Below are 27,046 nucleotides of genomic sequence, written 5' to 3'. Positions count from 1 at the left end.
CAGGGATTGAAAACCTGTACGAGAGGGCGCAGTGCATCCGTAAGATCCTGCTGGGCGTCCCGAGGGCGACGCTGGTGGTGATGCGCTACCTGTTCGCCTTCCTCAATCAGTGAGTACCCCGCTCCCCCGACTCGTACTAACAGCCGTTTTCCTTCCAATTTACGGGAAACGCTGCGTTGTTTTAAACCCGATGATGGCCGCCAAAGGAGGCGAGGAGGAGAAGTGCGCACTCGTGAGAGATAATAAAGCCGGGCTGGTTTTGTTTCTGCAGCCTCTCAAACAAATATAGAATGAAATCACAGCGAGGGAAGGAGAGGCAGGAGGTGTGATGTGCAGGTGCGATGTGAAATCATTTTATTAAACTTCACTGTCGAGCAGAAGACTCTTCATTTCCATCAGTGTTTCAGCTCCAATAAGAGCTGCAGCGACAGAAAAGGGTTTTAATGAAACTCTCAGTAAGTAATCACCGAATGCACATTTATAACTGATTAACGTTCAGAGAGAACGGCTGGAGTCAACCCTGTCTGTCTGTTAGCAAAATATCCCAACGAGACTCAGTCAGAAATGATTGATTGACAGCTGAGTGTCGTTGGGGAGACGGACGTAACCAACCACAGCTTCTGCTGAGCGGCTAAATGTCGAAAAGATTTTTTGTTTTTACGTCATTTAATTTCTAAAGTTCCGTCAGAACGAAACCGTTTCCTCTCAGTCAGCCGACGGCGTCTCTCACGCCGTTTTTTCCCCCCTGTCAGTTTGTCGCAGTACAGCGACGAGAACATGATGGACGCCGGGAACCTGGCCATCGTGTTCGGCCCCACCCTCCTGCCGACGCCCGACACCCTGGATCAGGTGGCCTGCCAGGCGCACGTCAACGAGGTGATAAAAACCGTCATCCTGCACCACGACAACATCTTCCCCGACACCAAGGAGCTCCCCGGCCCGGTTTACGAGAAGTGCATGACCGGCGACCAGTACTGGTGAGTCCCTCTGTTTGCTCCCAGAATGCACTGCAGGGTCCCAGGGTCAGTCTGGAAATGGCTCCGCCCCCCTTTTTCCCTGAGTAGTTTCTGACATTTTGTCGGAGCTGTAATCGTCCTCCTCCCTTTGTTCCCGCGTTTGTCAGCCTGATCCTCTCCTCCTCCTCCTCCCTCTTCGCAGCGAGAGTCCGTTCAGCGAGCCGGGGGCGCTGGAGGAGGCCGAGCCCGACGCCGGCACCGAGACCCAGACCAGCGACGAGGGTACGCCTGACCCGTGACCTTCACACACTCGCCCACACACACGCACCGCTCCGCCTCCTGGTGGAGAGGGGTTGCCACGGCAACAGCAGCCATGGAGACGCCACATTTCCCCCTCCCCTCCCTCCCTCTGCTCCTCTCATCCTCACCTCCTCCTCCGTTTTCCCCCCACAGAGGGCGAGGGCGTGGAGGCGGTGGCCCGGTTCGACTACGTGGGCCGGTCGGGCCGCGAGCTCTCCTTCAAGAAGGGGGCGTCGCTGCAGCTGTTCCAGCGCGCGTCACATGACTGGTGGGAGGGCCGGCACAACGGCAGCCACGGCCTGGTGCCTCATCAGTACATCGTGGTGAAGGACAGGCGAGTTCACAGTCCCAAATGGTTTGTACACATCAGACACGCCGAGCGTCTGAAAACTTTCCTTCAGTTTCACCTTTTATTCTGTTTTTACCAATGAAATGTTTTCGGAGCACAGAAACAACAAGTCTGCGCTGGTTTTCAAGTTGGATTTTATTTATTTAAACTGATTTTAGCCTCAAAGTTTTCAAACTTATTACTTAAAATATAGTTTTTTATTCATTCCTTGTATTTTTCTATAGTTATTTACAAAATGATTGGTTTTTTTCCCAGTTTTTTAGAAGTATGCAACAATATTTTCTAAAAATACTAATTTATTAGTTTAATAACAAATTACAAATTCACTATAAACAGTTAAATTATCTTCACATTCCTTAAAAAATAAAATTTTATTTATATTTATGTTTGGGGGAATAAAACACCAGAATAGTCAAAGCAAATATCAGTATTTAAATTTACTTAATTATGATTTTTTTTATATGAATCTATACAACATTATTTTATACATTCAGTAGCAAAAATATTAATAGAAAGTTTATTAATGTTAACTTATTATTGTTTTGTATTATAATAAAACAGTTTAAATGTTCATATAATTGTTTGTAGACAAGATTTAATAAAAGTTTAATATTTTTCTAAATTCCAATCTTTATTTTAACATTTAAATGATCAAATAAAATAAATAAATATATGAAATATATTTATATGAGGTGTTAAGTTTCAAGTTTAGTTCCCAATTTTGACTTTTATATAATCTTGTTTGTGTTAAAAATATATCTGAATGTTAAGAAATGCATTTAAAAATTTAATTTTTCAAAATATTTTATATTTCTGCACGCTTTGTTTCCTTATTTTTGCGTGTAATTTATAATATTTTTATAATTTGTTCACTGATTCACCTGTTTGCTGACCTACAGGACGTCTGAAATGATAATTGATGTCACAAAACGTGACTCTAAATGCAACATATGATGTTTTTAATAAATTATTTGAATAAAAATGAGTTAATATTGTGATTTAACAGCTTCTTGAACTCTAACAGCCTTTTGACCGTTGACCAGATTCGTGTGTTTTCTGGTAAAAGTGTCATATTTGACATTAAATGAACAGTAATTAGCCCCTCTGATTGATTAACGAGCGGCTCAGATGATTGGAGTGGATCAAGCAGCCGGTTCATTAACGGACCAACTGGGCCCGGAGAGTCTCTGGCCGCAGCACTTATTGATCGGTTCATTGATGATTGGTGTTGGCTCAGCAGTGGCTTGTCCTGACCGGGTCTCCGCTGCGTGTCTCCAGGGCCGACGCCATGTCAGACACGCTCAGTCAGAAGGCTGACAGCGACGGCGGCGGCAGCACCGAAGACAAGCGGTCCCGCAGCGAGCTGAGCTCCCCAACCGACATCAGGCCGCCGGAGAACTACAACAGGTCTGTCAGACGCTTCTTCTCTCACCTCGAAAAATACCTGAGAATCTCGTCACGCCGCTTCCACAGCCGTTCTTCTGCCGCAGACTCCAGACACCGTCTCAGTCCTCGCTGTAGGAGGAACCAGACATCAGACAGGAACCAGGAGGGTTACTGACGCTTTAAAAGAAAAGAGCTGCTTCAATTTAGATCAGGGGGGTCAGACTCCAGGCCTTGAGGTTTTAGGTTTTTCTGCTCCGACACACCTGATTCAAACGGTTTAATCACCTCCTCACCAAATCGTCAAGTTCTCCAGGAGCACGGCAACAAGTCGTCCATTTAAACCAGGTGTTTTAAAGCAACACACCTGATTCAGAGGTTAAATCACCTCTTCATGTTCTGCAGAAGCCTGTTAATCACCCATTGATTCAAACCAGGTGTGTTGGAGCAGAGGAACAAGTAAAACCTGCAGGATGGTGGCCCTGAGGACCAGGATTGGACACCCCTGAGTTAGAGTCTCCCCATCCTGTTCCTGCAATCATGTTGATTCATTATGCTCCTGTTAGTCTTTAAACAATCCAGTTTCTGTAAAAATCAACTACAACACAGACCTGCACTCAGATGGTCCTCCTTAGAGTGAAACTGTAGCACACTAACATCCTGTCCCCTCTCCTTTTATGAAAGTGAGCCTCCATTTAATATAGACCTACCCAAAGGCTCTCAGTGAGTCAGGAAAGTGTGTTTTAAAATTACCTTTTCGATTTGAAAGCAGTGAAAAGTCAACAGGGATTTATTTCTGTTATTACTGTCAGGATTTGGAGGTTTTCTGGCACCGAACCACGACGTTATTTTCATCCAGCCGTCCTGAAGCTCATGTGATGTTTGAAAATGTCTGGTTAATAACTAAAGCAGTCCTCACAGCCTCACCTTTATTAGGTGGAACATCTTGGCGGACAGTTTTGAGCGTAATCTGCTCGTGCTTCCTGTTGGCAGCCATCGGAGGAAGCGAACCGACGGCCTCTTCCGCCGCCCTCTCTGCCGCTCCAACGACAACCACGGCAACGGCGGGATGATGGAGCGCAGTTCCCCGCCGGTGACGGGCCACTTCAGCCCGAGAGATCTGCTGCTGGGGCGGAGTCAGGGCCTGACCCCACCCCTCGACAGCCCGGAGCGCCGCCGCCGCTCCGCTGCCGTGACCATGACGGTGAGCCGCCACGACTCCCTGCGGAGGCCAGAGGACACGCCCATCCGGCGCTCGAGCAGCGGGCAGCACGTGTTCGGCGAAGTCCTCCGGTCCAGAACGATGGACGCCGACTCCCTGACACAGGTACAGCGACTCAGAGCGGGTTTGTATCAGCCTGACGTCATATCAGCTGAAATACGATAAAAACTAGAATTTTTCAGAAGTAATCCTGAAGGGTGCAAAGGGAGCTACTATCGATAACTTTATCATAACTTTAAAATAATCTAAGCTCAGAAAAAATGCAGAAATGTTGAAAGAAGTGTAAACACACAGCTGTCACTCCCTGACTGCAAAGTTATTTAAAGTCAAACTAAAAAGCCACAAACATTTATCGGACAAAAACTAAACAGATTTTTAAATTTCTTGAGCTGCAGAAGACTGATGGCGACATCTGAATTTTTATGTCTCTGATTTGTTTTATGTAGAAGATAAGACAAGTTTAAAAAAAAACCTTCACTTCCTGTTTTGAAGAGAATATTTTGAGCTAAAATAAAACTGAAAACTAAAACTTGGTGAGTAAAGAGATCTTAAACAGCCAGTCCAGTCAATGTAAAGACCAACTTTCTGTAACCTGTTTAAACTTTGAATGACGTCTCCAAACAGGACAATCCCATTCATCACCATTGTGTTTTATTCTCAGTTTTTTGCAGATATCGTCTACTTTGTGTGACATTTTGCAACCAAACGTCAGCCCATTTCTGATCAACTCTGTGTATAATTGGCTAAAATTTAGGGTTAAACAGCAATAAATAAAGTATCTTTGATTGTTTTTATCCTTGTTTTGCTTTGTTCAGTTTGTATAAAAGGTGCTTTACGAATAAAGTTGACTGATTTGATTCGATGATCAATGAAGTTGTGGATAATTGGATGGACTTCCTGTGTGCAGGACATCGAGGAAACGGTGACGGTGGCCCTGGGGGAGCTCAGGCAGCTCGAGCGGCAGGGCTGCCGGCCGGCCCCCGACGTGGTCCTGGACACCCTGGAGCAGGTGAAGAACGGTCCCACCATGACCTGCTCCTCCGAGTCCCCCAGCCCCCACAGCACACCCAGCACTCCAGGAACGCCCGGAACCCCTGGAACGCCTGGGACGCCCGGAACCCCCTGTACACCCGGCACCCCGAGCCCTCTCAGCTCTCTGAGTCCAATCAGTCCCCTCCCGGGACCCCCGCCCGGACCTCCCAGACCGGCCAACCCGTCCCCCGACGCCATGGGCTCCTTCAAGCCTGTGGCAGCTGCCCGCATCGGGGCCCCGCTGCGGCCCCCGGCCCTGAGGCCCAAACCTGTGGTGCCGCCCAAGAGCAGCACCCCGCCTCTGCCTCCGCCGCTGGACAAATCCTGCACCATGTGAGCCAAACCAGGCCGAAACCAGGCCGAATCAGGCCTACCCGGGCCAAAACTGGGCCAGAAGAGGAGATCAGGGTACCGCTTAACGATTCTAATCAATGGGAAGGTAGAAAAGGGTAGAACAGAAGAAAAAAGGCTTTTAATGTAGTAATAAATTATAATCTATGACATGACCTATGATATGATATGATATGATATTTCTGTGTCGTCAGGTTGGTGTGTTCTCTCTTGGTGTGTAGGAGTTTACTTTCTCCATGTATTGAAGCATTAATCAAAAGTTAGCTAAAAGAACTGCTGTTAAAGAGCTACGGGACTGAGAGTAGGCTGAGCTGATACCAAACTGGGAATTGTAGTCCAGCTCCAGTTTAAAGAAGAAGAAAAAGAACAAAAAAAAAAGTAGTTTCAGTGAATGTTGTGTCATGAAGACACCGACTGGCTGCTGCATCTGCGACTCGATCGGGACTCGATGGTTCAACAACGTTTGTGTGACTTTGGTTATTTTTTCACTCAGCTGCTAATTTTCACTCCTGAGGTGCATCGAAAACCCAACATCCAGCTATTTAATGAATGTTTTTTTTAGCTTTTTAACGACTGTTCAGCCATCTTATTGAATGTTGGGTGGAGCGGCTGCGATGGCGGCTTGCTCCACTTACTTTACAGCCTTCTTGAGTTTGTTTTTCTAGAACCTGGACCTGAACAGGAGGAGGGAGCTCTTTCTGAGTTTGTTCTCGTTTGTTTGAGTGTGTCTGTGTGCGCTCCGCTGCCCTCGTCGTGTTCCCCTGGAAGCACTAGAATAGATAATTCATGCCTGCCTTGAGTGCCACAACACGGGGAAACTATACGAGTGCTAAAAGCATGCCACTTCCTGTGTGTGTGATTGTGTGTGAGAGAATACAGTCACGGGAAAAAGAAAATCCACCGTCTTTCATTTTTTTAGTTTTATGTATCGGGACACAAAACGGTCTGGTCTTTTCGAAAAGCAGCGAGTGGAAAAGCTAAGTCTCGCCTTCCTACGTTTTATAGGATTTAGAAAAGAGATAACAGGTGTGTTTTAACACAACGCCAAGGTGGAAAGAAATCAGCAATGATTGGAGCAGCAGCTGCTGCTGCCCGTCAACCTGGGAAGGGTCAAAGGTCATTTCCAAACTATCTGGAGTCCATTGTTCTACAAAGAGGAAGATTATTCACAAGAGGAGACATTTAGGACAGCTGCTGATCTTCACCCTGAAGGTCAGACCGTGCAATGAGCTCCAGCTCAGACTCTACAGGCCTCTGTTAGCAGGTCAAAGGTCAAAGGTTAAAGCTTCTTCTCTCCAAAAACAACATGGCAGCTCGACTCAGGTTCATCAGAAGGAACCAGAAGACTTCTGGAGCAGAACCAGAGCAGAGGGCAGATGTTTATCTAGAATGCACTGCAGCTGTCAGCACGGTGGTGGAGGGCTGATGGTTTGGGCTGATTCTGGAGTCAGATGCGAGGCCATCTGTCCAACAAACAGGACAATGATCCCAAACACAGCAGAACAGTCCAGAACCAGAACCAGAACCTCAGAGAGCTGAGCAGGAACCAATGAGCTGAAGCAACGCTGGACAACCATGTGAGAGACCGATGAAGTCCTTCAGAAAACCACTTCTGAGAGTTCATGCTGCTGGAGGAGGTTCCTCAACCTGCTGGACCAGGAACTGGATGCAGGTTTTCACTCACAGCTTTGGTTTTTGCTCAATAAATTACGACACGGTGGAATCTGTTGAGTATTTTTGATCACTTGAGGTTAGATTTGAATAACTTTAGAACCCGGTGAAGACCAGATCAGTTTGATTATGTCCTGAAACCTTAGAAATGAAAGTGGGTGGACTTTCTTGTCCTCATGACTGTAACTGTTTACCTGCTCGTTACACTAAAGTCACTAGTTAACCTTAACTTTCCAATAAGCTAACAGGGTGGGGCTGTGTGTGTAAACGCCCCAAAATCCACTTGAACAGCACACTGAATGTGGAGTGTTAAAGTAAAACGCTGAGACGAGCTCTGTGTGTGTGTGTGTGTGTGTTGATTTTTGTTACCTTTTTAGGACCTATTTTGGTATATTCACCTACCTTGTCAGGACCGGTAGTCCTTACGGGGACCAAAGCCTGGTCCTAATATGGTCATATTTGGGTTAGGGTTTTGGTTTAGAGCTAGGGTTAGGCATAGACTACAGAAATGAATGGAGGTCAATGCTATGTCCTAGCAAGGACGGTAATATGAACTTGTGTGTGTTTGTGTGTGTGTGTGAGCACTTGGTTTTGTTACCTTTTTAGGACCTTTTCTGGTATTTTCACCTACCTTGTCAGGACCGGTAGTCCTTCAGGAGACCAAAGCCTGGTCCTAATATGGTGGAATGTCACATTTTTGGTTAGGGTTTAGGTTAGCGCTAGGGTTAGGCATGTACTGGTACTGGTTAGGGTCATGGATAGGGTTAGGCATGTACTGGTACTGGTTAGGGCTAAGGCTAGGATTAGGCATGTGCTGGGACTGGTTAGGGCTATGGGTAGGGTTAGGCATGTACTGGTACTGGTTAGGGCTATGGGTAGGGTTAGGCATGTACTGGTTAGGTTTCGTTTTAGGGTCAGGGTACAGAAATGAATGGAAGTCAATACAATGTCCCAATAGGGACATAAATACAAACTTGACTGCGTGTGTGTGTGTTTTGGTGAAAGTGCCTTTTTTTTTAAACCCTTGTCTTTTTGGGAGTTGTGAATCCATTCACGCATGTCCTGAACGAAGAGCAGCAGCACTCTGAATGAAATAATCATCGTGTTTAGTAGATTCCTGACTTATGAAAACATTAACCCCATTGTGACATTGCACTTTGATGTATAGGATCGTGTACTTGGCATGTAGCATCATGACATGTTGGTGCATTTTAACTCAAAGGGAGGTTTTCTCTGAATGTGTTTCATGATAACGGAAACATTTTTTCTGTTTGTTTGTTGGTGTTGCTGTATTTGAAAACTGAGCTTCCTGAAGTTGAGCTCATATAGCCAAATGGATTGTATCATCGTGTTGTATTTATAATATAAATAAACCTGAATAAATTAGCATTCAAGTCACCGATGGAATGAATCTCTCTCTGTAGGTTTCTGTGAAAGAAATCAATAAAACCTCCAACTCAGAATCAGATCAGCTTCCTGTCATTCAAACAAAAACTCAATCAACTAATTTAGTTTAAAATATCAACTTCAACATTTACAAACCCAATACATTTTGAGATGGCAGAGCAAAGAATTAAAGGTATTCTTACCTTTATGTTGACTTTGTTTTCTATGCAGAGCTTCATCATAAACAAAACATGGAATTTAAAGCTGGTAAAAAGGTCAAAAACATTCATGATGTCATTTTCAAAGACATGATTCTCATCAGGTTTTAGTGAAATTATATCATGAAAACATTTGAGGAATCTGGAGGAACTTCAGGGAGCCGGCCTAAACCGGACCGCCGGGAACTCTGATCCATCAGATGGAACCACATCAAGAACGGTCAATCATCAACAGCCATGGAACCACATGGACCAGGGGTTACTTCAGGGAACCTTCGTAGAGCTCCGAAACTTTCCTGAGCAGAACAGAACCCGGTCCAGAGCCGGCACCAGCTGGGAAGGACCGTCCCAGCGGACACCTGGATTGGACGGATCAGGGTTCTAGATCTGTTCTGAAAGAAATGGACCAGACTGTAGTCAAGAACAAGTCCAAAGGCCCGGTTTTTTGATGGTCTAAACTTAAACCAGGGTTCTGTGATGGTTCTGGGTTTAAATTTGGGTTCTGTGATGGGTCTGGGGTTAAATTTGGGTTCTGTAATGGTTCATGATTTGGATCAGGGGTTCTGTGATGGTCTGGGTTTGGATCAGGGTTTCTGTGATGGTCTGGGTTCAGATCAGGGTTCTGTGATGGTCTGGGTTCGGATCAGGGTTGGAATGCTGCGGTTGGACCTTCAGAAACCTGAGAAGAAAAGTCTGCAAACCTTAAAGAACTGAAACATTGCAAAGAAAGAGTGGTCTAAAATCCCTCCACAACCATGTGAGTCAATCAAAGATCTGTTTAAAACCCAACTAATCAATAACTGTACTGAAGATGATAAAATAGTTTTTATGAGGAGTTATCTTTAACTTTATTTGAATTTAGGTGCAGGAAATGACAAAAAATCGTAAAAACTAAATGAAACTGATTCAACGTCTCGGTCTGAAACAGATTCAGTTTTTGGTCTGTTGGTAAGTTCGCAGTTGGACCTCGAGGAACTGGACCGATCCGAGCTCAGCCCTTGGACCCCGGTTTGAGGATGCTGAAGGGTTTGGAGTTCCGCAGCGAGCCGGAGATCTCCTGCAGGAAGGCGGTGATGTGCTGGTCCTTCTCGGACTTCCTGCCGTCGAAGATGACCACCAGAGTGAAGTGCGGCTCGGGTCGCGTGAGGTAGTAGGTGCTCTGGACTTTGTCGTCGTAGAACTGGACCACCTTGTCCAGGGTGTTGAGCTCGGCGGCGCGGTTGCTCATCATCATGATGACGTTCGGCCAGTGCGTGAGCGGCCGCTCCCCCGACGGAAGCGACACCACGGCGGGGAACTGCTCCACGCCCTTCGGTGCCTCCCGGTACGACTGCGGGTGGTGGTACCCGTGGCCCTGGAAGCTCTCCGAGCCGCGGTTGTCGAACACCAGCGACACGTTGCTGGCGTCGTGTTTGCGGATGAAGGCGCATACCTTCCCGTAGTAGTCGGATGTGGTGCGAGCCGTCAGCGCCCTCATGTCGGTGGGAGTGGTCTGCCGGCTCAGAGCTTCGTGGAAGTAGAAGCTGAACTTGGCGAGCAGCGCCGAATAGAAGCGCTGCAGCCAGACGTAGAGGTGGGGAGGCTGCACGGCCTTCTGGGACTGACCGCCGAACAGGTGCTTCCGGGTTTCTTTCTGCCGCTGGAAGAGCTGAGCCCAGGCGGTGAGTTTGGAGTGAGCGCCGTGCAGGCTGAGCAGAGCCGGCAGGAAGTGCCACTCGGACACTTGAGCCTGGCAGCGCAGCAGCTGGGTCACCACGTCCACCTCCGTCTGGAAACCCTCCTCCACCCGGCCCAGGATGGGGTGATGGAATCTACAGGAGACGGAGGTTTGGAATTAAATCGGCGCCAATCTGATGCTGTGGAGTTTATAAAAACGTTTGTAACCTGAAGTGGTCCCGATGAACATTTCTTCAGACACTTCTTTGGACTTTGGCTGCTTTTTCACCCAGTTTCAGCTGTTCTAGCTGATAATTTTCAGAGGAATGTTATTAACTCTGACCTGTGAATCATTCCGGGTTTCCTACACTTAACCAGTTTCTATGAATCAAATCACACCTCAAACACATTTTTCTTTGTGTGAAAACAGCCGAGATATCAGGAACAGAACTGTTAACCTTCACATCTCTGAGTCGTCTTTGGGTCCAGTTTCCAGCTGCCTGAATGTCCTTCTGTTCAAAACAGTGATATAAACACCACGAGAACGTCCTGCCATCGGACCGCTCAGGAAAGAGACGCGCTCCGTGTTCCTGGAATGAACATGTCGAGGTGAAAAATGTCCGTATCGACCCCGAAACAAAAGCAAAGAGCTGAAACTAAAACTGAACTGTTGGGACATGATGACCATCGTTACGTTTGGAAGAAGAAGAGGGAAGCTTGTGCCATCCCAGCTGTGAAGTACGGGGGTGGCAGCATCATGTTGAGGGGGAGGAGAGCAGGAGGAGCTGGTGCATTTCACAGAATAGATGATATCAGGAGGAAATGTTGAAGCAACGTCTCAAGACATCAGCCGGTTAAAGCTTGGACACAAACGGGTCCAAATGGACCGTGTCCCTCGGCAGACAGATCTTAATCCCGGAGAAAGCCTGTGGGCGGAGCCGAGAACCCGACTCGGTTCTGTCAGGAGGAACGGGACCAATTTCCTGAGAAGCTTCAGGAAGGAAACCCAAAACGTTTGAGCCGAGTCCGACGGTTTAAAGACAACGACATTTATTAAAGAAATGCCTTTCAGGTTCTGTTCAGCTGCTGGAGTGTTACTCATTTCTTCTTTTCCCATTTCTTAAAAGCAAAGGATGCTGTCAGGGTCATGTGGCAGAACTGAAGTGGAACTGGGAGAAAAAGGAGCCAAAGTCCAAAGAATAAATCTGGAGAGGTGTCGATCTGGGCCACTTTAAGAGATGACAGATGACTGTGGGTCTGTGTTTCGTTGGGAAAGGTTCTGTCAGGCTTGCAGCTGGGCCCGTCCGCTCGGACTGACGGCGAGCTGTGAGCGGCTGCAGCTCCGCTCTCTTTGTGTTTCTGCTGGAATAATGCAGGAGGATGTTTCTGCTGACGTCTCCGGGGAAAAAACTGGATCCTGTTTTTGTCGGATTAAGCAGAAAGTTTCCCTCCAACGACCTCAATGTGTCACGCTCATCTTTACAGAGTTCTTTTTGTTTTTGCTGGAAAGTTCAGCCGAGTTTTACTTCACTACAAACACAAACTGTATGCGTTTAATCAGCTGGTTGTAATTAATCAAACCTTTAGTGAAATCAGGTTTTTAAAAACGGGAGAATATAGCTTTAAAACTAAAGCATATCTGGTTTCAGTTATTATCCAATCCCTCCAGGATTTCACGGGGCATTTTCCTAAAAGTTGCAATTTTTTTTTTTACTAAAATCAATAAACAACCATAACTTTTAATATCTAAACCAAAAATCCTTCCTAGTTTTGTAAGATAATTACCAACAAAAGTTGCTGTATTTGAGAACTTTGATAGCTTCTAAACTGACATTCATGAGCATTTCTGGATTGTCCCTGGTCTGCAGCTCTCCTCACATGTTTTGCAGACACAAAGTGTTTGTCGATGCGTTTCTGTTCCATGATTACACTGCAGGACGTGCAAAACAGCTGCAGCTGGGGAGGAAACTGGTTTGCTGAAATCTTTGTGGGCAAATGTGAAGCATTAGCGCACATTTTGGCTTCGGTCGCTGCTCCTGCACGCTCCCGGCATTCTGATGTTAACAGGAAGTGACGTCACGTGTCTTCTTCCTGAGTTATTTGGGCTTATTTTGTATTCCACGCTACACAAACCCACAAAGAAGAGACTAAACCACAGAAGCGGTGGCGAATCACTTTAGAAACAATAAATATTGGGTTAAAGTTGCAGGAAAGTTGCAGTGTTTTGGGCAAAGTTGCGATTTCGCGGGGTTTGCTTGATTTTGCGTTAATAGTTGTGATCGCAACATCGCAAAATCCTGAAGGGTCTGCTTATCTGAAACTTTAAGTGGATGAGTTAAGATTCAACAACTTAAATTAAGCTCCCTGTAATACCTTGTGGTACACAGAGCAACACGTTTGAAGTAAAAGTACTATGATACCCACTTGGAGCTGTACTTCTGCAGGACGGCCTCCAGCGCAGCCACCAGCTCCTCGGAGCTGACGCTCTTCTGGCTGCCCAGGGCGTGCAGCTTCTCGTACAGGTCGGCCATCTCCATGCGGGCCTGCGTGAAGTGGCACAGCTGCTCGGACAGGTGAGACAGGAGGTCCTCCAGGTACGAGGAGGACGAGGAGGAGGACGAGGTCGGCTGGCTGTGGCGGCCCATCGTCACCACCTTCCTGAGCTCGTTGTACAGGGAGGTGTAGACGGTGCGGATGGAGTCTTTACGGCTGAAGAAGGACTGACCGCCTGCAGACGAAAAACAAAAAACATGGTCATATTTTCTAATCTGTGAGCTGCAGCGCCACCTGGTGTTGGAACTAGTTAGCTGTGTTTATGGTTTAAATATCTTACATTACAGGCTGAACAACGAGCTGTAGATTTACACACAAAAAGGAAAAAGATAGGAGCAGAAACACAATCACACTAAGTTATTAAGTAATAAAAACATTTACAACAATTTCATGAACTGATTTGTTTTAAACTAAATAGTTTTAAATTATTTGTCCAACATTTAAAATCATGTTTAGCTTTGAGAAATTAAATCTACGTTTGTGAATAAATCGACATTTAATTTTAAACTAAAACTCCACTTTTTGTTTATTTAAAAAAACTTAAAATTTAATCATTTTTATAGTCAGTAAGTGGATCCCCTGGTCTGCAGTCAGCTCCACGTGTCCTGAAGGATTCAACCGTGTTACATGAAAAATAAGTGACCAATTAAATCAGTGGGGACCGGTCCTGGTCCTGGTCCTGGTGGACCTCCATCCTGCAGGTTTTAGATGTTTCTCTGCTCTGACACCTGATCTGAATGACTGAGTGACTAACAGGTTTCTGCAGAACTCAAAGACCTGCTGAAGAGCAGAGAAACATCTAAAACCTGCAGGATGGAGGTCCACCAGGACCAGGACCAGGACCAGGACCGGACCCCACTAATCTGAACTTTAAAATCAGACTAATAAGATCTCGTTAACGGCTTTTAAAGGCGCTCGTAAAAAGGTTTATCTGAATTATATCAACTGGTTCAGTTTGAAAGCGTTTACTGAGGAAGATTCCAGACATACTGATGTAATTCTGAAACGCGGGTAGGCGCTCAAAGTAAACCAATCACTTTTATCTGCGTTATTCACCCAGTTAATCCGAGCATGAAAACGTACCGACACGTGAAAATAATCCCAGGCGGTTCTTCCACATTCGTCACCGTTGTTGAGCTGTTTCCTGTCACTTCAGGAGGTAGATGACTGCCGGACGCAAAGTTTGAATTTAAAGACAGATTTTGTTTCTTACTTCAGTTTTTTTTGACCAATCTTTATGACTTTGCAACGACAGGTAGCTTTACCTGATTGGGTAAAGAAATGTTTTAAATTTGATAGAATTTCATGACAGATTTTCTAATTTAGATCATATTTTTTATGTAGCACGTTATAAATATCAGTAAAGAAAAGACAGAATATAGGATAGAAAACTGTTTCTGATTTCTGGAACTTTTACTGTTTTGATAAAAATTTAAAAAGTGATTCATTATTTTGATTTCTGGCACCAAACTTTGGGTCATAAAACAAAGTAAGCGTCCTCTGATAATTCATTTAAACCCAATTAAATTTAAAGATAATTGCTAACGGTATATTTTCACAATAGTTGTTACAAAACAGGAGTTTTAAGTGAGTTAAAAAAAACAGTTTCATAGTAACTGAGGTTATTGTTTTGTCTGTTTTTTTTAAAACCAGCAACAATCAGAAAGACAGACTTTCATTTCTGTTATTTTATGGGTTTTAAGCTGCAAAGTTTAGGAACCTAAATACCAGTTTGTGTAAAAAACCAATTAAAACAACCAGACCTGGGCTAATTTCTCCTCAGGAAATAATTCTTTTAAACATAGTTTAGGATTTGTAGAACCTTTAAACAATTTGTAAACAAGCAGAAATGTTAAACACAGCTGTTTTTCTGCCATCTCAGGCCATTTCCAGGTCAAAGTTTACAAGAATTACAATAAATATGCTACTCATTTCTGCAGAAAGCAAAATAGAGTCTGCATAGTATGTGTTTAAATCCATGTTTCTGTTAATGTTCTGCATGTTTTACATGTTTACTTGGCTTAAAGTGGAGCATAATTAACAGACTTATGCATATATTCATGACAAGCTGTATAATTTATCCTTTTAAATCAATGAGGCTGGAGTAGAGAAACAGGAAGGATCAGAGGTGTGTTGTTACTGAAAACAAACCACTTTGGATCGGTTTCCTGGCCTATAAAAACCGTTAAACGTGGCCTACGAAGAAGGAGCAATCAGGGGACATGTGTGAGCTGTTATTAGAGGTGAAAGTCGGCCGCTGTTACCTATCTTCTGACCCAGGAAGGTCAGGTTGTTGTAGACCTTCTCCGCCGCGGCCAGGTGAGCCATCGCGGCCAGCAGGGAGCCCCAGATGGCCCCGGCGCTCCTGCTGCTGCCGTCCTTCTCCTTCTCCACGTAGTCCTTGGCCCGGTCGAAGGAGAACATGCCGAGCTGGGTGAAGAAGCTCTCCAGGATGGCCCGTTCCCGGGGCACGGGCCGGAGCTCCTCCGCCTCCGTCATGGTTCGCGGGGCTCTCCGGGAAACTCCGAGCCGCTAACGGCGGTTAGAAACCCGACGAACGAAAAAACACCATAATTTCACCTTGAACCGTTGAATTTATCAACTTGTTAGCGACCTAACAATCAATTCTTGAAAACAAACCCGACGAACGCATTTTATATTAACCTAATACGACATATTAACCTAAAAATCGACATAAATCTAGCTAACCGCTTAGCCGTCCGACGCCATGTTGGCTGCTCCGAATGTAAATACTACGGAAAGCCCCGAGTGCCAAAAATGCGCAAGAACAAGGAACTGCGTTTTCTATTTTTGAATTTTATCTAATATTATGAATTATTTAATTTAATCAGTCAAAATAAATAGTTCAACTTCCAGATTTTTTCATATTAATTAAATATGTAGTAGAAAACGTGCTTACGTGAGTAAATATTTATTTTTATTATATTTGACTGAAATTAGCAGTGATATGCTAACTGTACGGAGGCAAGTTACAGAGGTAAAAAAATATGTTTCCTCAATAATTATTTATGTTTAGTAATGTTAGAAATGCAAATCATCTCTTCCCAAATCAATCATATATAAACATATGTTGTTAAATCAGATATAAATTCTTATAAATTATACAAATATACGTTTCTAATTATAACGCTGCAGGTGTCTGTATATGTTTGCTGTGTTAGTAAAATATTCAAGAATCAACACAGAAACAGAAAATTCTCTCCAAAGTACTTTTAAAACATCTAAATCTGATATTTAAAGTCAAGTCAAGTCAAGCCTAATTTATTTATATTGCACTTTTCAGCAATAAGGCGATACAAAGTGTTTTACAACATGAAAACACAAAAATACAGAGTCAAAACACAATCAAATATGAATCTAAATGAAATCTAAGATAATCTAAATAAAAGCATGAAGCTAAACACATCTAAAACATGAGCTAAGATAGTAATAAAACACAAAAGTAAAGCTAAAATATGAGAATGAAATCATGTGACTAAGCATATAAATAAGTTTAAACAAGCAAAGGCAGGACAAAATAAAAAAGTTATACTGAAGTAAAATGTGCTGCTTACTTGAGGAAGAATCCGGGCGGGGGAAATGTGTTTTGGTGTAAAATCTTCTGCTTTAAAAACAGCTGCTGACAGAAACATAGAAACTGTATGAGCTGATGTCTGAATGATGCTTTTCTGCCGCATTAAAGACAATAAGAACTCAGGTACAGATTTAAAACCACAAACGAGGAGCTACAGATGATGACTTGGCTTCTAGATCCTGATCCAGTCATGAACACATCCTTTCTCACATTAAAGATCAATAACATCGTTTTGAGTTTCTTTTCTGGCCTCGGCTCTGGCTGTTCTCTCTCAGTGCGATCCCTTCAGATTGGTGGTTTTCTGTCTCAGCCCACAGAACCAGAGCTGACGGGATTATTTCTGCTTCGCTTCGTTGTAATATTTAAAACTGTTGTTATCAGACAGAAAGCTCCCTGGAAACTGGAACATCCCGTAACACGATTCTGTGAAAGTCTTATTAAATCTTTGCTCTGACGCCTGCCGGTCTAACGCTTCGGTCCTTAAATTAAAAAATTAAAAATTAAAAAATGATTTATAATTCCCTGAGGGAACGCATTTTACACTGCATGCCAAGGTTTTAACAGAAAACATCACATGACCTCCTGACACCCAGAGTTTGTTGGGGATGACTCTCAGCTACTACCACACCAGATTTTAGCTCAGGATCTGAGTTACAGCCACTGATGTGTTTGCTAAAGTCGATTAGCTGCGGCGCCCATCTTGAATCAGGTTGTAAATGAGTTTTATTTGTTCATCCAGTGTTTTTTTTCTGAGAGTTTCATTAAAATTCGTCCACTGTTTGATTAAATGACAAACACGAGCAGGTAGTTACATTATCGCCCGTCGTTCTGAAAGTTTGTCTTCTTTCTTTTTAAAGAACCAAATGTTTGCAGACAGTTCTTCTTTTTCTTTTTCTTTTTCACAGCGTCCTCCATCTAACTCTGTCTTCTGTGTCCTCTGTTCTCCTTGTCTTGTCTAACTTCATCCATATCTGTCCTCTTTGTCTCTAACATCCTTCTGTCCCTCCTCTGGACATGTCCAAACCGTCTCTAACTTTATCTCCCAGTCCTTCAACCTGGACCTCTGATGTCCTCATTCCTAATCCTGTCCATCCTCTTCAGCTCTGACACTTCCTGTTCTGTCTCCAAACCAACATGGCCGCTCTCACCGCTGTCTGTAAACCTTTCCTTTGACCTTTGACCTTTGCTGCCACACCTTTAGTCACAGATCCCTCCTGAAGCTCTTCTCCATCCTGCCTGGACTCACTTCTCCTCCTCTTCACTACACTCCCCTTTTTTTATCAAGCAAAGAAAACTTTAGGAAGCAAAACTCTCTTATTTTGGGAACATTTATCTCTATGTGTACAATTTGTTAACAGTAAAATAATTCATCCTCTCAGCCTTTCAGGGAAATAGTTAAAAGTTAAGACGGCTTGTCGTGGAAATGACATAACTTTGACCGACTTGGTCAGCTGAGCCGTCAGGGAGTTTCTGACACTGAGAGAACAGATCTTGTGTTTTAAATGTAAGGAGACAGTTTGGTTGGAGACAGAGCTGTGTTTGTGTTCTGCTGCCGTCAGGACAGACTTTTCACGTCTGGTTACAACTTACAGGAAGCATCTGAGGCGAAGGCTGGCAGGACTTCAGGTTAAATGGTGAGGAATATTGTATTTGTGTTAAATTCTGTTTCATCATGTTCATATGGTTACATCGAGAATTTAGGATTTTTGTTCAATACTTTCAGGCAGGACCTATTGTGATTCTGATGTTAATTCTCTAAGTAAAAAAATAATAATAAAAGCACCTATTTTTGTGCTTTAAAATTGTGATAAAGTCCAACCATTCCACAGCTTTGCAGCCTGATTCTGTAGACATTTATTCATGCAATGATTTAAATAATCATACTTTAAAACGTATAAAACTTTACAAAATCCTGTTTATAAGTGTAAGATTTCAGTTAGGAAAGTCTAAAAATTTAATGAAAACCAATGACAATTTCAATTATTGTTGTATATACTGTTTTAAATAAGATTTAACTACTTATATAGTATGTTAGAATTATAGATAGAAATCATAAATGTTTAAAATATTTTTATTATGCTAATTATTTGACACTTTGATTGAATTTTCTCACTTTTATCTGTAACCAAGAGATTTTTAATATTGATATACTTTTAGTTCGGTAAAAGATTTACATGCGTTATTCTTCACATTATAAATTAAAGATTAGTTTTTATTTTATATATTTCCGTTTGCGAACTGCAATTCTGTTACTGTAAGACGGAACCAATTTGTTGGCGGAAGCTTGTCCGTCAATTAAATCCCTCCGCCGCTCATTTCCTCGTTCTGTTTAGCCTGTCAGTTTGTACCTCTAGCTAATAAATGATTGGATTTACTCGTTTTTTCACGGCTTGTTAAAAATAATATCGTTCGTTAAACTGGTAAAACAGCAGGAATTGTGGGAATTGTCATAAATTAAAAATAAAGTTAAATTCAGATCATCGGAGGGAGCACAGAATCATGATGGCTCCGAAAATATCTGCTGGTGAGTTTAAACGTCATGCTCCTAATACTGTAAATGCTTAAAAATTAAATAACATTGATGTGACTAATTGGTTTTCTTTCTATTTGCGTTACAGACCTGTTTACATTTTATTGGACATGTTCGAGTCAATCAGTGCCTTAAATTCCCATATTTATTCACATTTAACAAGTTAAAATGTCATTAAGACAAAAATAATGTTTGAACTATTTTAAATGTAAAAGTTAAAGAAACTTAACTGAAACTTTGTGATTTCTGTGTTTTATTTTTTCCCCTTGATGACAAAATCATGAAATACTTTCATCAGAACTCCTTTTTTATAAAAAGTACCTTTGATTATTTAGGCTAAATCCTCCTTTTTTGCATTTTGATGAACTGAGAAATAACTGGATGTGTTTATTCTTATTATTTTGACCCAACAACAAATATACAAACAACAAATCCTCCTGCAGAAGTTTTACTGAGTTAAAATGGTTAAAATAAAATTTTCATGATGCTGCTGATTTTGTTTTTATATTTTAACTCTTGGATTTTTTATAATTCTACACCTTTTTTGTTTTTAAATAGCATAATGGGACATTATGTCTGTTTAGATAATTAAATTGTTTAGGGTAAATAATTTTTAATTCTGTAGATTTTTATTTTTTATTTCTCAAAATGAAGAAAAAACTGTTGAATATTTTAGGTTAAAGTCGTCCTCCACAAAGTAAACTCCCCGGCCCAGTTTGTGTTTAGAATCTGCACGAATGGTTGTCCTGTTTGACCCGACGTCTCGGTTCTGTCCTCCTGTCCCGCAGCTCAGTCCGTCCGTTCCCATGGATTCTGAGAGCGCCGACCTGACGAAGGAGTACATCAAGATGATGACGGATATGATCGTTCTGTGCGCCACCTTGGCGCTCTCCCTCTTCTTCTGGATCGTCTCGCTCACCCTGAGCGCCGTCTCCGGTGAGCTGGAAGCAGAAAACCTCAGATTTAAACCTCAGACGGTTCTCGCTGAGTGGAATTAGTTCCAGACTAAAAATCATGTGCTGTTCTCAGAACAAACCAAGACCCGATCACCCGATCACTCACGGGAATGTGCTTTTATTTTTTCGTCATTCTTCATAAAACATTTGAAGCTTCTGACGCCGTCGGTCGGTTCAGGCTGCTCCTAAAGGTTCACAAACTAATTAGTGCCCTCAAACAGCTTCTTCTGAAAACATCCATCCTCGATCTTCAGTGGGTTTGGATCAGTCCTCATATTTCACAACAAATCTGTTCGAATTCTGCAGCAGCACGAACTGCTATTATCATTAATAACATACTTTATTCTACAAACGAGAACGGCACTGCCAACCAAACAGTCTCTCTGTGCCGTTTTTCTGCATTTAAATGAGGTTTTATGCAAAATTTAGAAGAAAATTTAGCCCTATAAATGTAGTTGGAGGGAAATATTTACTGAGAGCTGCACCTCAGGAGAAGAAACTGAGGAAGAGGAGCAATCTGCTGCCTTCACACAGAGAAGGTGGATCACCACAGGTTGATTTATTGTTTTAGATCAATAATTTAAATATGTCAAACAAATAGAAACTACACCGTCGTCTTTAATATTTGGAGAACAAACCGAAAGCAGGAATCTCCTCGTTAACACACCTGTTCTGCTGCTGCGTCGGGATTCGAGCTTCCAGCTTGTGTTTGCAGGGAACCTGCAGCCGGTGTCACCGTGGCGATGGCTCCTCTCCATCTTGGTTCCGCTCACGATGGCGGTCCGAGCGCTGAGGCGGCGCAGTCTGGACCGATCCGGAGCTCTGGCAGGTGAGCGTTAGCAGCTGATGCTTCAAGTCACTGCTGGTCCCTCTTTGATTTTTATTTCATTTGACAAAAAGAGTTTTTTCTTCGGACAGATAATCAAGTTGACATAATTTGGTTCCATTTTCAGGGAACCAGACTGCAGCTTTGTGGTTGGAACCACATCAGTCAGATTTATATCCGTTAAAAGTCGAATTGACTAAACGCTCGAGTCAAAGGGACGTTTGTGCCGTTTCTGGTTCTGAGGAGAATATTCATCGAAGCTCTGAAATGAGGAGCCAGACTGCATTTATGTGGCGCATGAAATGGTTGTTGAGCTGAACTTTTCAATTAAAAATATTAAAATCAAGCTTCGCTCTATAATCCCTAAATCAGACGGTTTATTTGAACCGACGTCATCCTGGAGCCACAGAAAGTCCAGAGAGAAAAAAGCCTCCGGCGCCGTTTAGAGTCGCAGTGAACGGCTTGATTATCTGAATTCTGTGTGATCAAAAGTTTGCGGAAATATCTGACCTCTGACCGTGGCTCTGACCTTTGACCTCTGACCGCGGCTCTGACCTCTGTCCGCGGCTCTGACCTTTGACCGCAGCTCTAACCTCTGTCTGCGGCTCTGACCTCTGTCCGCGGCTCTGACCTCTGTCCGCGGCTCTGACCTTTGACCTCTGACCGCGGCTCTGACCTTTGACCGCAGCTCTAACCTCTGTCTGCGGCTCTGACCTCTGACCGCGGCTCTGACATGTGGCCACGGCTCTGACCTCTGACCTCTGCTCTCAGCGCTCCTAGTCGGGTTTGTGTTGACAATGGCCAACTTCAGCTTCGTCTCCACCATGCTGACGTTCTTCCTCACCTCCACCAAGCTGACCCGCTGGGGCGCCGAGAAGAAGAAGAAGATCGAAGCCGACTATAAAGAAGGTGGGGGCGGCGGCGCGGGAACCTGCTTTCAGGTGAGGGGGGCGGAGTTTCAGAAAGGTTAACGCTCCGGGTGTTCCTCAGGGGGCCAGAGGAACTGGATCCAGGTGTTCTGCAACGGAGGCGTCCCCACAGAACTGGCGCTGCTCTACATGATCGAGGTAAGAACCCGAGCAGAACCGAACCGCGGTGGAAGCGAGCCGTTCGGACGCAGGTAAAGGCGGAGTTCTGTTCCAGGTGGGCCCGGGTGAGATCCCTGTGGACTTCGGGAAGCAGTACTCCGCCTCCTGGATGTGTCTGTCCCTGCTGGGCGCGCTCGCCTGCTGCGCCGGGGACACCTGGGCGTCGGAGGTGGGGCCTGTCCTCAGCCAATCGCAGCCCAGACTCATCACCACCTGGCAGGAAGTCCCAGTAGGTGAGGGGCGGTCCATTTACAGTGCTGTGCAAAAGTCCTGATCCGGTCCCTGTTTTCTTATTTTCCTTCCAAGCAGAAACTGGTTGATGTTGTCTCTGTTAGCAAAATATCTCATGAACCACCGGATGGAGTTTAATTAAAGTTCCAGCAGTTTAAACTTTGAAAATAACATTTTTGCGCGACATTAGGCATCAAATATATATTTTTTAAATTATTTATTTCGCTCATGTGTAAAACTGACTGAGCTCCAGGCATTTCTGTGTTTGCTGTGGCGGCCATCTTGAATTTCCTAAAAGGAATCAGCTGCAGGTTGGTTTGAGAGCTTCATTAAATATCTCTGTTTTCTTGAGATATTTTGCTAACATAGAGACACGGGCATCACCCTTTCCCCCGTTGGGGTGAACGTCTACAACTGATTAACTTTAGGAGTCAACCCGGATTTAAGGTGGCCGCCGCGGCTATTGGACCTTAGCAAACACAGAAACGGACACTGGGCTCTGATGTTGGTCACATGACGTCTTTATTTAAAGCTTAAGACCTTCAGGGGCCTCATCTTCATCACACATCATTCCAAGCCTTCACACATAAGGACCTGGACCATTAATTTTGCACTTCTTATTGAACTAAAACTGATCTGAAATCAGAGCAAACAGCCCGCCCACTTTCACCTCCATTAGCCAATAAGATTCAGGATATTTAACTCTTGATCAGACATCAAATATTTTATTTGACCCGTTACAGACGGGCCCTGGTGGTGGTCCGGGCCAGGCGGCAGGTGATATGCTTTCCTTTAAATGAAGCTAGTTCCATTTCAGAAAGTCTGTCCGGTTAGCAGGAAACGTAAAACAGAACCGGATCGGCTCATTTGTGGCGGCGCTTCAAACATGAATCCGGGTTCATGAATTATTTTACCTGTTAACTTCCTCCGTCTTCCCCACAGGAACCAACGGCGGCGTCACTCCCGTCGGATTGGTGGCCAGCTTCCTGGGCGGGGCAGTGGTGGGCGGGGCTTACTTCCTGACCCAGCTCCTCCTGGTCAGCGACCTGCACCTGGCCGACCCGCAGTGGCCCATCGTGGTGTACGGCGGCGTGGCGGGCCTGCTGGGCTCCGTGCTGGACTCCTTCCTGGGAGCTCACATGCAGTACTCGGGTCGGCGCCGAACCCAGAACAGAAGCCACGAGCGCGCTCAAACCCGCTTTCACCAACAGCGTCTCCGTCTGTGTCCGCAGGCTTCGACTCGAGCATCGGGAAGGTGGTGAGCTACGAGTCCGCCACGACCCGGCGGATCTGTGGGAAGCCCATCCTGGACAACAACGCCGTCAACCTGTTCTCCTCCGTCCTCATCGCCCTCTTCCTGCCCGGGATGGCGTGGGGGGCGTGGCCTCGATAGGACCGAGCCGGTTCTGACCCACGGGAATCAGAACCTGTGGAAGGAACCTTAAACGTGAAGAACGAGCTGCTGTAGAAACGCTGAATCACTTTTCAATAAACGTCACTGATCGTGTTTTTAAACCGTTCGGCTGATTTCTCCTGTTCGGCTGATTTAGGGTTTCAGGTCTTTAAATTACACAACTTTAACTGGAAAAGTGATCTTTTTCTGTGAAAATGAGCACCGAGCGCCTAAAGAGAAGCAGAACAGCAGTTGAAAGCTAAAACCAGCTAAAAGCAGCAAAACAATAGAAGCCAAAATGATCAGAACTGTAGCTAAAAGCTATAATGTTAGAGCAGCAGCTGACAGCTATAACAAGCAAAATATGGTACATAGAAGCCAAAATTAGCTAAACAGTAGCTAACAGCTAAAATCATCAAAAAGTAGCAGGTAGGTAAAATTATGAAATCAGTAGCTAAACGCTAAACGGTGGGTAGTGATCATAATTAGCAAAACAGTAGCTTAAAGCTAGAATTATGACAATTGCAGCTGAAAGTTAAAACTAGCAAAACAAGTAGCTAAAAGCTATAACAAGCCTAAATTAGCTAAACAGCAGCTGACAGCTAAAACTTTCAAAAAGTAGCAGGTAGGTAAAATTATAAAATCAGTAGCTAAATGCTAAACGGTGAGTAGTGATCATAATTAGCAAAACAGCAGTTAAAAGCTAAAACCAGCAAAATGGTAGATAGAAGCCAAAATTAGCAAAACAGTAGCTGACAGCTAGAATTATGACAACTGCAGCTGACGGCTAAAACCATCAAAATGAAGTCAAAAGTTTGTATAAATGTAGCTAAAAGCTAAAATGTTAGAGCAGCCAACTAACTAGCCAAAATTAACAAATCAGGAACTGGCAGCTAAAATTGTAAAATTAGTGGCTAAATGGTAGGTGGAGGCCATAATTAGCAAAACAGTTGGTAAAAGCTAAAACCATCAGAACAGAAGCTAAAGGTAAGAAAGCAACAAACCTGCTGAGGTGGATTTCAGCAGCCGAAAGCTAACATCATGGCCGCGCTTCCTGCTTTTAATTTAAACTCAGTGTAAAGAAAATAAAAAGCAGCTGACAGAAAACGAGCCGGACAGATCAGATTTCAGAATAAAAGCACGTGGCCGTGTTCCAGGTGAGAACAGACTTCAGGCGGAGCGCCGTCGTTCCAGAGGTATCACTGTTTTTATTTCAGAGTGTCTGAGAGAAAAAGGCACTGAACCAAAGCAGGGGAGACCGGAGGAGTGATTTCTAACGACACAGAGCGTCACAGGCGGCGGCAGATCCGATTAAATATGGCTGACTAACGAACAGAACAGCTTCAACCTCGTTAAAACGAAAACATCCCAAAATCATCCGATTTCCTCCTTAAAGAACAAAAACAGGAATAAACAGCTTCGTCTTCGTTACTTGGTCTCTAAACTCAGATTACAGCAAATATTTTAACAAAAATATACAATCTAACAAAAATAAATCACTTTGAAGGGAATTTCAGGTCAGAAAAAGAACCGTTTCAGACAATTAGTGTCAAAAGTTGAGGAAAAATTTAAAAATGTTAGAAATTCATGTTTTTTTGTGAATAAATGTCTCAGAAACAACAAATAAAAATTACATTTTTGTCAATAAAATAAAAACAAACTTCATAATAACTGGAAAATAAACGAACAGCACAAAATAAAACCAACGAGTGTTTCATAATTTACCAAAATAAAATTAAAGCATGAATTTTCTTTGTAATATTTAAAGAATAAAGAAGAAATTAGAGATTATAATTATTGGAGTTAACATTCAGAAAGATTTGATTGTGGAAATAAATTATTTTATGATATTTTTTCACCAAAATCTTTCATTTTATTACCATTTTCTACATGGGAAGATTTATTTAAAAGGTAAAAAAATAAAGAAGTGGTCAAATCTTTGGAGTAAAGTTGATTTTAAACAAATAAAAATACTTTGGAAAAGTTAATTTCCAAATATTAGGTTTAATTTCATTATTTTTTATAATTTAATTTTACAAAACCAAGAAAAAACATTTAAAATAAGTCTGAAAACAAACTAAATCTTGGTTAATTTTACAAAAAAAAAACAAAGTGATTTTCAAAATAAAGGTTTCAGACGGCCTGATGTGATCAAAAATAAAAACTTTATTCTCAATATTTAAAGTTTTTTTGTATATTTTAGCAAATAAAACTAATTTTATGTAATCTGGTGAAATTTAATCTCAGTAATTTCACAGAATTGTTGATTTTTATTTTAATTATTCAGGTTTAAATTGAAATAATTTTCCAAAATTAAATATTTTGTTTCTTTTACAGAAAAAAAAAATTTAAATTTGATGTTTTTCGGTAAAATATAATTTTCTAATTTAATGTTTTGGATTTTTTTTGTTTTTAAAACAGATAATTTTCTTTTTTTCACTCAGAACTCGTCAAATAATTCAAATAATTATTTTCATTTGTTTATCAAAAGAAAACAAAAACAAACAACAACAACAAGCCTGAATCCTCTAATCAGAAAACAGTTTTTATCGTTTGTTGGTTTTTATTTTAACAGGATTTTTTGACAACATGTTTGTTTTTAAGGTAAAGAAAAGTTGCCCGTGTTTCATGTCGTGTCACAAACAAACAAACAAACTTGGTTACGACAGAAAACAAACCGGCGCCGATTCTTTCAGTCCGTTCAGTTCTGATCGACTCACTCGGGATGGAGGGATGGAGGCGCCAGCTGGGTCCAGAAAGGATGGAGGACGGGAGGGGAAACCAGGACCAGGACCAGAACCAGAGGAGGCGGGTGAGGGGGCGGAGCTTGGATGTGTGTGGGGGGCGTGGCCGAGGTCACAGCTGGTCCTTGAAGTAGCCGAGTTTGGCGAAGGACATTTCCCTGCGGAGCTGCATCACCTCCCAGAACATCTGCTCCGCTGCAGACAGGAGGAGAACCAGCAGAACCGTCAGAACCAGAACTGTCAGAACCATCAGAACCATCAGAACTGTCAGAACCATCAGAACAATCAGAACCGTCAGAACCAGAACCATCAGAACCAGCAGAACCGTCAGAACCAGAACTGTCAGAACCAGAACTTTCAGAACCAGAACCAGCAGAACCGTCAAAACCATCAGAACTGTCAGAACCATCAGAACCAGAACCATCAGAACCAGAACCGTCAGAACTGTCAGAACCATCAGAACCGTCAGAACCGTCAGAACCATCAGAACCAGAACCATCAGAACCAGCAGAACCGTCAGAACCAGAACCGTCAGAACCGTCAGAACCAGAAGCGTCAGAACCAGAACCAGCAGAACCATCAGAACCATCAGAACTGTCAGAACCA

The 27,046-nt window shown here is 43.3% G+C and overlaps 4 protein-coding genes across 6 annotated transcripts in view; 2 read left to right on the top strand and 2 right to left on the bottom strand.

Moving 5' to 3' along the window:
• The window catches only part of LOC108249652 (SLIT-ROBO Rho GTPase-activating protein 1), a 32,761-nt gene extending 25,996 nt beyond the window's left edge, over positions 1–6,765 (top strand). Inside the window, exons 17-23 of the mRNA XM_017439165.3 lie at positions 4–109; positions 753–977; positions 1,159–1,238; positions 1,410–1,611; positions 2,884–3,012; positions 3,982–4,315; positions 5,118–6,765. Of these exons, the coding sequence (XP_017294654.1) occupies positions 4–109; positions 753–977; positions 1,159–1,238; positions 1,410–1,611; positions 2,884–3,012; positions 3,982–4,315; positions 5,118–5,579 (1,538 nt within the window). The 3' untranslated portion in view covers positions 5,580–6,765. The remainder of the gene's footprint in view (positions 1–3; positions 110–752; positions 978–1,158; positions 1,239–1,409; positions 1,612–2,883; positions 3,013–3,981; positions 4,316–5,117) is intronic.
• Positions 6,766–9,704: 2,939 nt separating this feature from the next.
• On the bottom strand, positions 9,705–15,843 carry lg18h12orf66 (linkage group 18 C12orf66 homolog). The gene is made up of 3 exons (XM_017439154.3): positions 15,342–15,843; positions 12,949–13,252; positions 9,705–10,679 (listed from the first exon to the last, which is right to left on the bottom strand). The coding sequence occupies exons 1-3, from the start codon at positions 15,574–15,576 to the stop codon at positions 9,860–9,862; spliced, it is 1,359 nt and encodes a 452-aa protein (XP_017294643.1). The 5' UTR covers positions 15,577–15,843; the 3' UTR covers positions 9,705–9,859.
• A 2,319-nt stretch (positions 15,844–18,162) lies between these two features.
• Positions 18,163–25,251, top strand: tmem19 (transmembrane protein 19). Of its 2 annotated transcripts, none has more exons than XM_037981365.1 (8): positions 18,163–18,306; positions 19,991–20,138; positions 20,874–20,987; positions 21,756–21,893; positions 21,975–22,051; positions 22,128–22,305; positions 23,246–23,455; positions 23,536–25,251. In XM_037981365.1, exons 1-8 carry the CDS (start codon positions 18,304–18,306, stop codon positions 23,694–23,696), a joined length of 1,029 nt encoding a protein of 342 aa, XP_037837293.1. In that variant the 5' UTR covers positions 18,163–18,303; the 3' UTR covers positions 23,697–25,251. The 2 variants fall into 2 exon arrangements, with proteins under 2 accessions (XP_037837293.1, XP_017294636.1); XM_017439147.3 differs by lacking the exon at positions 18,163–18,306 and adding an exon at positions 18,956–19,196.
• Positions 25,252–26,220: 969 nt separating this feature from the next.
• The window catches only part of LOC108249650 (RAB3A interacting protein (rabin3)), a 28,551-nt gene continuing 27,725 nt past the window's right edge, over positions 26,221–27,046 (bottom strand). For both annotated transcript variants that reach the window (XM_017439159.3, XM_017439158.3), the window contains one exon: positions 26,221–26,635. In XM_017439159.3, the coding sequence (XP_017294648.1) occupies positions 26,553–26,635 (83 nt within the window). In that variant the 3' untranslated portion in view covers positions 26,221–26,552. The remainder of the gene's footprint in view (positions 26,636–27,046) is intronic.

The sequence above is a fragment of the Kryptolebias marmoratus genome, linkage group LG18 (genome assembly GCF_001649575.2).
Source record: "Kryptolebias marmoratus isolate JLee-2015 linkage group LG18, ASM164957v2, whole genome shotgun sequence".
NCBI classification, from domain to species: Eukaryota; Metazoa; Chordata; class Actinopteri; order Cyprinodontiformes; family Rivulidae; genus Kryptolebias; species Kryptolebias marmoratus.
The sequence above is the reverse complement of the archived record's forward strand: the minus strand, read 5'-3'. Positions and strand labels throughout refer to the sequence as shown.